Source organism: Pipistrellus hanaki (assembly GCF_964339955.1).
Source record: "Pipistrellus hanaki genome assembly, chromosome: 18".
In the NCBI taxonomy this organism is placed as follows: domain Eukaryota; kingdom Metazoa; phylum Chordata; class Mammalia; order Chiroptera; family Vespertilionidae; genus Pipistrellus; species Pipistrellus hanaki.
In genome coordinates, this window is record NC_140520.1 from 34,391,372 (window position 1) to 34,402,151 (window position 10,780).

Sequence of the window (10,780 nt, forward strand, 5' to 3'; positions counted from 1 at the left end):
AGTCCTGTTAGACTGGGCCAGTGGTCGGCAAACTCATTAGTCAACAGAGCCAAATAGCAACAGCACAACGATTGACATTTCTTTTGAGAGCTGATTTTTTTAAACTTCTTGCTGAAACTGGTTTGGCTCAGTGGATGGAGTGTTGGCCTGGGGACTGAAAGGTCCCAGGTTCGATTCCAATCAAGGGCATGTACCTTGGTTGCGGGCACATCCCCAGAGGGGGATGTGCAGGAGGCAGCTGATCGATGTTTCTCTCTCATCGATGTTTCTAACTATCCCTCTTCCTCTCTGTAAAAAATCAATAAAATACATTAAAAAAAATTAAACTTAAACTTCTAACGCCACTTCTCCAAAATAGACTCGCCCAGGCCATGGTATTTTGTGGAAGAGCCACACTCAAGGGGCCAAAGAGCCGCAGGTGGCTCTAGAGCCTTAGATTGCTGACCGCGGGACTAGGGACCTGAAATGAACAAACAGTGAGTGCGGGGGGAGCAGGTGAGGATGAGTCAGGGAGGAAAAGCACCCCAGGCGGAGGGACAGCCTGCGTGAAGGCACGTCGACTGGCTTCCAGGGAATGACCCAAGGCCCTGGAATGCAGGCCTGAGTAGGATTGGGGAGGAGAGCACAGATGGGTGGAAGGACGATGGTGGATGACCTTGAGAACCAGGTGAAACTGGCTTCTACCACACACGGATGTAAGTGGGGACTCTGCCTGAAAGGGGGGAGCATTCTGTGAGCCCCCAAACTGCTCTCCTCCACTCCCAGAAGCACTGACAGCCTCCTCCCCGGGGGAGGCAATGGAGGAGGCAGCGGCCACTGCCAGGTCTGAACCCTGGGTCGCAGGGCGGATGGATCACACTCCTTGGGCACCACAAGCAATGACCTCACTGAGCTTTCCTGTCTCGGCTTGACGAGCGGGTGCTGTCCTGGCCTGTCGGCCCCAGTCCTGTCACACCCCAGTCAGCGAGGGGGGAGGGATATTTTTCCTCTGCCTCCGTTTACCTAACCGCCCTTTTTAATATATTTCTATTTCAGAGAAGAAGGGAGAGGGCTAGAGAGAGAGAAACATCGATGATGAGAGGGAATCATTGACCAGCTGCCTCCTGCACACCCCACACTGGGGATCGAGCCTGCAACCCGGACATGTGCCCTGATTGGGAATTCAACTGTGACCTCCTGGTTCATGGGTTGATGCTCAACCACTGAGCCACGCCAGCCAGGTCTTAACCACCTTTTTTTTTTTTTTTAATTGTGTTTTATTCTTTAAATATATATGTTTTAAACTTATTTCTGAGAGGAAGAGCGAGGTAGAAACATCAAATGATGAGGGAGCAGCCTTCTGCACACCCCCAACTGGGGATGGAGCCTGCAACCCGGACATGTGCTCTTGACCGGAATCGGACCGGGAACCCTTCAGTCCGCAGGCTGACGCTCTGTCCACGGAACCACACCGGCTAGGACCTAACCACCCTTTTTAAACCAAGAGGATTTCCCCCACATAAACTGGCCCAAGTCTTGAGCTAACCTAGGCAGTTAGCTCGCTGGGGCACGCCCCTCCTGGCTCCAGGGTTGGGGTACAGGTGGTCCTGGGTGAAGGCCGCTGCCCTAGCTGCCCTAGGAGGACCCGACTCCAGGATCCTGTAACCGTGGTCCCACCCACAGCCCTTCCTTCCCCTCTCACCCTGGTCCTAGGCTCTCGCTACGGCGCCTTTAAACCCTCCCGGGCCTCGCCCCGCCCCGCCCCGGGTCCGCCCCGTCCGGAGCCGCTGAAAACCCCCGGCCCAGCCCCTGCGACCCATTCGCCCTGCAGCCCCGCCCGCGTGCGCGCTCTCCTGCCCGCCCGACGGTAAGGAGGGCTTTTTAATGGGGTGTGTTCGGGGTGCAGGGGGAACTTTCTAGAAAGCGAGAAGCCCCGTTGGCGACCAGCTGCACGGAGGCTGAGGACCCGAGGCTGGGGGCCAGGGTCCGATGGCCGCGTCGCCCGCGCTGTCAGGGTCTGCCCAGCCCCGGCCGGCATTGCTGGGCCGTGAGGTCAGGCCTGTTGCGGTGCACAGACGAGGGGGTGGGGGGGCATCTGCCATGATCAGGGGCTCGGGGAGTGCACCCCACGCGCAGCTCCCCCCGGGTCCCCTCGGGGGCGGCAGGGGGAGCGTCTGAGACGGGTTAGCTGTCCAAGCGACGGCGCGCCCACCCCGCGCCCCGGGGCAGCTCCGCGGCCCCGCACTGGCCGCGCTTCCTGGTCCCGGACACGTGCGGCGCCGCCCGCGCCCCGGGACAGCCCTGCGGTGCCTCCTGGGGACTCGGGGTCACGGGCTTGCGCTCCGGCGGCCCCACGATGGCCTCTCCCTCCGGGGCGCGGGCGGGAGGGGAGCCCCCTAGCGCGGGCACCGGGGGGCTGCAGCCCGGACCGCGCCCGCCGGGTGCCCTGCCAGCGGGAGGGGCGGCCGCTCCCGCGCCTACGGGCGCCCAGGCCCGCACCCCGCGCCTCCCGCTGCTCGGGGGGCCGGCGGGCTGCCCAGACCGCTGCGTCACCCCCGAGCCGCGGCCTGACTCACCGCGACCGCCGCGGCCCAGGGTGTGGCCTGGAGGAGGCCGGCCCCGGGGCCGGAAGTGGCCGCAGCCTTCCCGCCCTGCAGCCCCCGGGAGGGAGCCCGGGCCGGGGAAGTCCTGGGGGAGCCTGGGATCCGGGGGCTTCCAGAAGGCAGGGTGGAGGGGAGGGGGAGCTGCAGCGGATGCCGTGCAGGATGGGGGCACCCGGGACTCTCCAGGGCACCAGACACAGGGCCATCGCCCTGGCTCAGCCCCCTCCCCCCATGTCTACCCCTAGTGCACGCGGATGAGCTAAAGCTGCAGGGAGGGCGAGGGAGGGCGGGGCCAGCAGGGCCCGGGCACCCCAGAACCAAGCAGTCTCCCTGCAAACCCCCTCTTCCTTCCCTCCGCCTGCCTGCCCCCCCCCCCTCCCATCCCGGGATTGGCCCCTGATCCCTTCTCCCCGCTCCTCTCCTTCCCACCGGAGGGTCAGGTGTGGGGTGTTAGCTCAGAGTCCAGCTCTGATCCCAGGGCATGTTTTCTTCCCCGGAACCACATTGTGGAGCTGCTTCTCTGCCCCAAGCGCAGACTTCCTCCTCCGCCAGGTGCGCCCTGCGCCCCCAGCCGCCTGCTCGAGGCCCGGCTTGCACCTGGCTGTGCCCGACAGCTGCTGGGAGGCCAGGCGAGGCGGCCTCTTTCGCAAGGACCCACCTCTGCCCGCTGCCCGGAGCCTTGGCCACGCCCCTGTGCCGGGTGCCCCCACCCTGACCTGTGCCTGTGCCTGTGCCTGTTTGGTACACAGAAGCTATGGCAACTTCCCCCACCCCCCTCCTCCTGCAGGCCTTGCGGCTTCCTGTTTGTAAGAGCTTGTGTTCGTCCCTGCTCACCGGCTCCTGGTGAGGGGCTGACCCCAGCGCTAGGTTTCCCACCGTCCTCGCTTCTGCTTGTTCCATGGGGCACTTTGCTCTGGGGACAGGGACTCCCTTTGGAATCCTTTGTCCCACTTCTGAGTTGGGAAGTCCCCGGCCTTATCGGCACCAAGAATGGAGAGTCCCTTTGTCTTGCCAGTGAGACCTCCAGGAACCCTGAGTCTCCCCACCCCCACCCCGCATCCGCCTTCTCCTTGGCATTGGCCTGGAGGTGAGGTAAGCTTCCAGCCCGGAGTCTGGGCAGGGCTGAGGGCCTGTGGCCTCTGCTCCTTTCCCAGCGAGCCGTGCCCTCCTGCGTGGGGCTGCAAGGCTGCTCCCACAGATGTAGGCAGGTCTCCAGGTTAGGTTACTCGCAGCCAACCTCTTACCCCCACTTCCCCTCCAAGTCGTGTTCAGCTGTCGTTTTTCCTTTGGGGCCTGTGCTTGGGCATCTCACCCACAGCTTCTCCCCAGCCCAGCAGGCATCTGGCCGCCTCCCCTTCCTCGGAGGGAGGGCAGCAGTAGGGCCTGTGGGTGTCACCAGGGTGGGCCACTCCTGCGCCAGCAGCCACGGCCCATCTGCCCTCGCCTGCTGGTGTGGGGCGGGGAGGAGATCCAGCTGCCACAGGCTGGCCCAGCTGCGCCTGCCCCTTCCTGGAGTTCTGCCCTGTGACTGGCACCTCAGGGCTCTAGGGCAGTGGAGCCTGGATGCTGTAGCTGGAGGCTGAGACCCTGCCAGCTGTGACCCTGCCAGCTGTGTCCAGGCGTCAGGCTGGGGGAGGGGCCCTCAGAACCCACCCGTGTCCAGAAGTGGTCTGCAGTGGAAGGAAGGGTCAGGCTCCGGGCTGCTCTCCTCCCCTAACCCCGTGGTGTGGGTTGATCCTTTTTCTGCGCTTCTTCTCTCTGGGCCACTGTGATCCCCGGGTGTGAGGCCACGGGGCCCGTGGAGGCACAGCCTTGAGCGGCCCCCAAGTCATACTAGGGAAGCTGCCCCCAGAAGAGAGGTCTGGACGTCGGGCTGGGGAAGGGCGGATTCCTGGGCCAGGACAATAGCCTCCAGCCCCCTCCCTTCCTCCCAGGCGTCCCGTCCAGCCCTGCCCCCAGGGGGCCGGGGTCACAGGTCTAGACTGAGTGGTGGCTGAGCCATTGGGGCTGGTCTGGGGGAAATCCAGGCTCCTCTCCACAGGCCTCGGCCACTCCACTACCTGCCCTCCCCCAGCGGAGTGTGTGTGTGTGTGTGTGTGTGTGTGTGGCTGTGTGGTTGTGTGGGGTCAAGGCCCAGACTGACATTTATCTGGCCCAGCTTTCAGGCCGGGGGAAGTGGGGTGGGGTGGGTTGCTCGCCCTTAATGAGGTTTAAAAATAACTGATTTATGGGGAGGATCTCTGCCGGAAATGTGCAGCTGGATAAGCTGGAGGGGAAAGGAGCTGCCCTGTGGGTGCGGGGTGGGGGAGGCGGGAGGGGACTGGCCCCAGACAGGACGGTGGGGTGAGAGGTGTGAGAGTGCTGGGGCAGCTGCTGCCCCTGGGCCTGCTGACGTGGCCCGAGGCCGCGCCTTCAGCCCCCGGAGGGGGTGGTGGAGGGGATTGTTCAGCCCGGGGTGCCTGGGAGAGGGAGCCGATGACTTCATCCCTTAAGTCTGCCCTGGCCCGGCGGAGCCCATGTGGGCGGGAGTGGCTCCTCCTCTCCCTGGGAACAGGTGTGGCTCCCGGGGACCCCGCTGGACCCCGAATTTGGAGCCGCCAGGCAGCTAGCTCTGTCTCAGGCAGCCGGCTGCCCACCCGGGGAGGGGACGGGGTCCTGGCACCGGTGGCGTTGCCGCGGGGCCCCTGGGGGTGGGACCCAGGCAGCGAGGAGGTGGATGGGAACACGCTGCCCACACTCAGCGAGGTGCTGCCAACTCAGGCCGAGGATCAGGAAACCACCCAGCTCTTCCCAACCTCAGACTCAGTTCCTGCGTGTTTCTCTGTTCTTTCCCGGCTTTCTCTAAAAATACCAGCCTGGGCTCCTGCACGAGTTCCCTGACGTAACAAATTACTACAAACTCCGTGACTTAAAGCAACATCCGTTTACTGTCTTACCGTTCTGAGGTCCCCCCAAGGTCTCACTGGCTGACATCAGGGGTGGGAGGGTTGTATTCCTCATGGGGGGCTTAGGAGAGAGTCCATTTTTCTTTTTCTTTTTCTTTTTCTAAAATATATTTTATTGATTTTCGCAGAGAGGGATAGAGAGTTAGAAACATCGATGAGAGAGATACATCAATCAGCTGCCGCCTGCACACCCACCACTGGGGATGTGCCCACAACCAAGGTACATGCCCTTGACCGGAATCGAACCTGGGACCTTTCAGTCCCGCAGGCCGACGCTTTACCCACCGAGCCAAACCGGTTAGGGCATGGGAGTCCATTTCTTAACCTTTCCACCTTTTCGAGGTCACCTTGCCATATTCCAGCCTCTGCTTCCTTCTCACTCTCCCAACTCGGACTCAGCTGTCTCCCTCTTTTGCTTATGAGGACCCTTGTTCCGAGTAGACTGGGCCCCCTGGATGGTGCAGGGTGATCCTCTGTCTCAAGATTCTTGCTTCAATCACACCTGCAGAATCCCTTCGTACCATGTAAGGCCGCATTCACAACTAGGACATAGACACCTTTGAGGGCACCATTATTTTGCCTAGTAGAATTTAATTTTAATCCTCACCCGAGGATAATTTTTTCACTAATTTCTAGAGAGAGTGGAAGGAAAGGAGGAGGGGGGAGAGAGAGAGAGAAACATCAATACAAGAGAGACACATCCATTAGTTGCCTCCTGCCCACGCCCCTATGGGAGCTGGGGAACCTGCCACCAGGGTATGTGCCCTTGACCTGACTGGGAATGGAACCCGAGATCCTTGGGTCCGAGGGCTGCTGCTCTAACCACTGAGCAAACCGGCCAGGGCTAAAATTTGTTTTTATTGCCTGGCTCCTCCTGGGCAGTTCCTTTTGCCTGCTGAAATTTGTGAAGGGTGTACTCAGCCCTGCTCCTTCCAGGAAGCCCTACAAGCTGCTCCTGCCCATACGCTTTTCTGCATTCCTACAACGTAGGGTCTGGCTGTGTAGCTGGGTATTTGTCGTGTACAACCCTTGCCCTTGAATGTATGCTCACTTTGTCTCTGGTGGTACCTGGGCAACGCCAGGAGGAGCGGCTTCTGCTGTACAATTCCCGCACAGAGCGTGGCTGCTCAGTTAGGCTTCCCACGCCACTCTCTCTTCTTTCTCCTTCCCAAACCCTTCTTCCCAGGCCTGAAAAAAGCAGGGCTGCCCCAGAACCGGTTTGGCTCAGTGGATAGAGCGTCAGCCTGCGGACTGAAAGGTCCCAGGTTCGATTACAATCAAGGGCATGTATCTTGGTTGTGGGCACATTCCCAGTGGGGGGCGTGCAGGAGGCAGCTGATGGATGTTTCTCTCTCATCGATGTTTCTAGCTCTATCCCTCTCCCTTCCTCTCTGTAAAAAATCAATAAAGTATATATTTTTAAAAAAGCAGGGTTGGGATTAGAATGACTAGTTTGCCTTTGTTAAAACTTATCACCCCAAACCGGGGGCTAACCTCCCTCTCTTGACCTTGTTTTACCCCTAATTCTATTAATTCTATTCCCATGGGCTTTACATTTCATTTTAGTAGTGGAACCACTTAAATGAAACTTAGTGGAAGCCTTAATAATAGACAGAGCGCATGGCACGGGGGTGGGAACCCAAGGTGGCCTGGGTGGCGGAGCTCTGAGCAGTGTTGAGCGCTCCCTCCCTCGGCAGCTGTCCTCACCTCAGGGAGCCGCCACGGGGGTGTGATGTGTATCCTGGCAGGCAGAGCCCCCCACCCAAAGCCTTCAGAGCACTGACCAAAGGCTTGGGTGTGCCCCCTTCCCAGCTCCCCACAGCCGCCGCCACCCTTCAGAATGGCCAACAGGGGACCCGCCTACGGCCTGAGCCGGGAGGTGCAGCAGAAGATCGAGAAGCAGTACGACGCAGACCTGGAGCAGATCCTCATCCAGTGGATCACCACCCAGTGCCGCAAGGACGTGGGCCGGCCCCAGCCAGGGCGGGAGAACTTCCAGAACTGGCTCAAGGATGGCACGGTGAGAGCCGGGCCCCTCTGACCGGAGTCGGAGTGCTGGGAGAGCAGGGCCGGGTCTGGGGACAGGGATTGTTTCACCTGAAGAATGAGGGCATTCCCGACCCGACTTCTTCCTGAGCCTGGAGAGAGGATGCACGCTTCCCTCCCTCGCACTGAGCGGAGGGGAGCCTGTGTGTGTGCATATGTGCGCGCACGCGCGTGTGTGTATGTGCGCGCACATATGTGTGCATGTGCATGCATATCTGCGTGTGCGTGTGTGTGTGTGTGTGTGTGTGTGTGTGTGTGTGTGTGTGAGTGAATAGGCCTCTACCATGGGAGGCCCTAGGTGACACCAGATGCTCTAAGGGAGGAACTGTTGATATTAAGACATCGAGGTTTTCACTCTGACCGCAGAGGCGGCCTGGCAGGAGCCTGAGGCTGACTCGGGCGTGGTCAGTGGGAGAGAAACCTGTGGTCACTGCCTCTGGCCTGAGGGTAGAGCTTGCTGCTCTTCCGTGGGCGTGACCTCATCTCCACACCTGCTGCCTTCCCCTCCCTCCCAGGTGCTGTGTGAGCTCATCAATGGGCTGTACCCCGAGGGGCAGGGCCCCGTGAAGAAGATCCAGGCCTCCACCATGGCCTTCAAGCAGATGGAGCAGATCTCCCAGTTCCTGCAGGCAGCCGAGCGCTACGGCATCAACACCACCGACATCTTCCAGACGGTGGACCTCTGGGAAGGTGGGCGGGGCCACGGCGCCTCATCCAGGGGACCAGAGGCCGGGCCGGCCATCTTAACCAGGGGATTGGGCAGGTTCCTGGCGTTCTGAGGACACACAGGGGTGTGGCCGAGTAGACCTGTGTGCCCTCGCACGTGTGTTTTGCACGCGTATGCACTCACACGTGTGCGCCCTTGTGGAGCTGACCATGCTGGGGGCTGGGGTGGGAAAAGGGATGGGGGGTGAAGAGGAGAAGAATTTGGAAGCTGGGCCTGCCTTAGGGGTGCAGGTGGAGCCCTGGCACCCAGGACCTCTGCTGAGGCCGACGCCCCTTGTCCTCCCCAGGAAAGAACATGGCCTGCGTGCAGCGGACGCTGATGAACCTGGGCGGGCTGGCGGTGGCCCGGGAGGACGGCCTTTTCTCCGGGGACCCCAACTGGTTCCCTAAGTGAGTATGGCGGGGGCTGCCCACTCCTGCCCCCAGGGAACAGCTGGCCCTTCACAGAGGACCTTATTTTATTTTTAAATATATTTTATTGATTTTTGTACAGAGAGGAAGGCAGAGGGATAGAGCGTTAGAAACATCGATGAGAGAGAAACATCGATCAGTTGCCCCCTGCACACCCCCCACTGGGGATGTGCCCGCAACCAAGGTACATGCCCTTGACCGGAATCGAACCAGGGACCCTTTAGTCCGCAGGTCGATGCTCTATCCACTGAGCCAAACCGGTTAGGGCACAAAGTACTTTGACCTTCTTCATTTACTTCATCCTCTGGCCCGGGAATCCATGGGAGGGATGAGGAGGTGGCTTCAGAGAGCTCAAGGCTCAAGGACAGAGCTGGCAATGCTCTGTCCAGGAGGACATTACTGGGGTAGCCTCAACCTCCCCCTCACCAACCCTCCCTCTCCACCTAGGAAGTCCAAGGAGAACCCCCGGAACTTCTCAGACAACCAGCTGCAGGAGGGCAAGAACGTGATCGGGTTACAGATGGGCACCAACCGCGGGGCGTCGCAGGCGGGCATGACCGGCTACGGGATGCCACGCCAGATCCTCTGATCCGCCCCCAGCCCTGCTCCTGCCCTTCCCCGGATGGTTAATATATATAAAGATATATTTTAGTAGTGACATTCCCAAGAGCCCCTGCAGCCCTCCGGCTCCTCTCCGCCAGGGGGAGGGCCTGGCCTGGCATCTCTCCTCTGGGGGTGCCCAGTGGTGCCCAATGGCGGCCTGCCCCTGTGCTTACTAATACATTCCCTCCTCCAATCACACGGAAACTGGACCAACTGGCCTCTTCTCCCCTCCCTCCCCCAACCCCGGGACCAAAATTTAGGGCGCCTTCCTCCTCCTCCATACCTCTCCTCCCCTGACCTCTCGATCATTCCATGGCTGGGGTCAGCGACGCTGCCTTTGGGCCTGCCTTCCACAAACACGCCTCCCCCCGCTGTGGCTGCAGAGACTTAATTTATAGGGAGGGGTCCGTGGCAGCTGCCACCCTGCCACAGCTGGCCTGGGCTCACCACACACTGGAGGCAGCCTGCCCTGGCAGAGGCCCGCCTGGCTTCTCATTTTCCATTCCCCTCGCTGTGGCTAAGGGGCGGGGGAGGGGAGAGGGGAGGGAGGGCTGCCCCCTCTGGGTTGGGGCTGGAAGAATCTGAGTGCTGATTTTGAATAAAGAATCTCCCTTTTTATGGACGGACTCTGGCTGGCTGTGTGTGGGGTCCCTGAGCCCACTGTTGGAGAGGAATTATGGGGGTGGCGTGGGAGGGGGACTGCAAGACTGAAGAATATCCGGGAGGTTTTGGAGTGAAAGCTTGCAATCTTTACCCCCATCTCCGATTCCCTTCGTCTTTTCCTTTTGGTTTAGGTGAGGGAGGTTGGGGTTGAGGATAGGCCCTCTCAACTCTTTGGGCGGGGAGCCATCATGCAGAGTATGTGGGCAGTGTCGGCAGGGGATGGGGCCTTTATCTACCCCAGGAATTGGGCAGTACGTCCAGGTGCTTCTGGCTGGGCTCCTGCCAGCTGGCAGCTTCTCGGGCACTGCAGGAGGGGGGCTGGTGGCTGGTACAGCCCTGGGTGCTAGCAGGTCTCTCAGGGGGAGGCCACTCTTGCAGGCCCAGGACAAGGTGGCCAGATTAGCTTGGGGCCCCACCAGGGGTTTCCATGGTGAAATGGTGGGGAGCTGGGGGGTGAGCAGGGAGCTGGTGGTGATGGCTGGAAGGAGGAAGCCTTGTTGATCTATCCCATGAACTTGAGAGCTGCAGGCTGGGGCCAGACTGGCAGCAAGCTTCCCTTCCAGACCAAGATGGTCGGTTTTGGGGTCAGGCTGTTCTGCACTCCTAGCTCTCCCCCAGGCGTGAATGTTCCACCCTTAGTTCCTAACCCCTGGTGTACTCCATGGCCTTCCCATCAGGCTCTGTGCTGAGAGACCCTGGGCCAGCCTCCCACATCAGGTCCCACGCCAGTCAGCCAGCTCAGGGGCCTGGTCTCCCCGCCTTCCCCCTTTCTAGTCCACACATCTGTTTCCTTAGGCGGGGAAA

At 60.6% G+C, this 10,780-nt stretch overlaps 1 protein-coding gene across 1 annotated transcript; it reads left to right on the plus strand.

Moving 5' to 3' along the window:
- Positions 1-1,747: 1,747 nt before the first annotated feature.
- On the plus strand, positions 1,748-9,612 carry TAGLN2 (transgelin 2). The gene is made up of 5 exons (XM_084865936.1): positions 1,748-1,846; positions 7,340-7,547; positions 8,089-8,263; positions 8,587-8,689; positions 9,158-9,612. Exons 2-5 carry the CDS (start codon positions 7,368-7,370, stop codon positions 9,297-9,299), a joined length of 600 nt encoding a protein of 199 aa, XP_084722062.1. The 5' UTR covers positions 1,748-1,846; positions 7,340-7,367; the 3' UTR covers positions 9,300-9,612.
- Positions 9,613-10,780: the final 1,168 nt, after the last annotated feature.

What these genes read in the sequence shown, in the direction of transcription:
- TAGLN2 (XM_084865936.1), top strand. Translation starts at nt 7,368, where the DNA reads ATGGCCAACAGGGGACCCGCCTACGGCCTGAGCCGGGAGGTGCAGCAG. An exon ending in GACGGTGGACCTCTGGGAAG is followed by an intron (nt 8,264 to 8,586) that starts GTGGGCGGGGCC and finishes TGTCCTCCCCAG; the next exon opens with GAAAGAACATGGCCTGCGTG. An exon ending in GACCCCAACTGGTTCCCTAA is followed by an intron (nt 8,690 to 9,157) that starts GTGAGTATGGCG and finishes CTCTCCACCTAG; the next exon opens with GAAGTCCAAGGAGAACCCCC.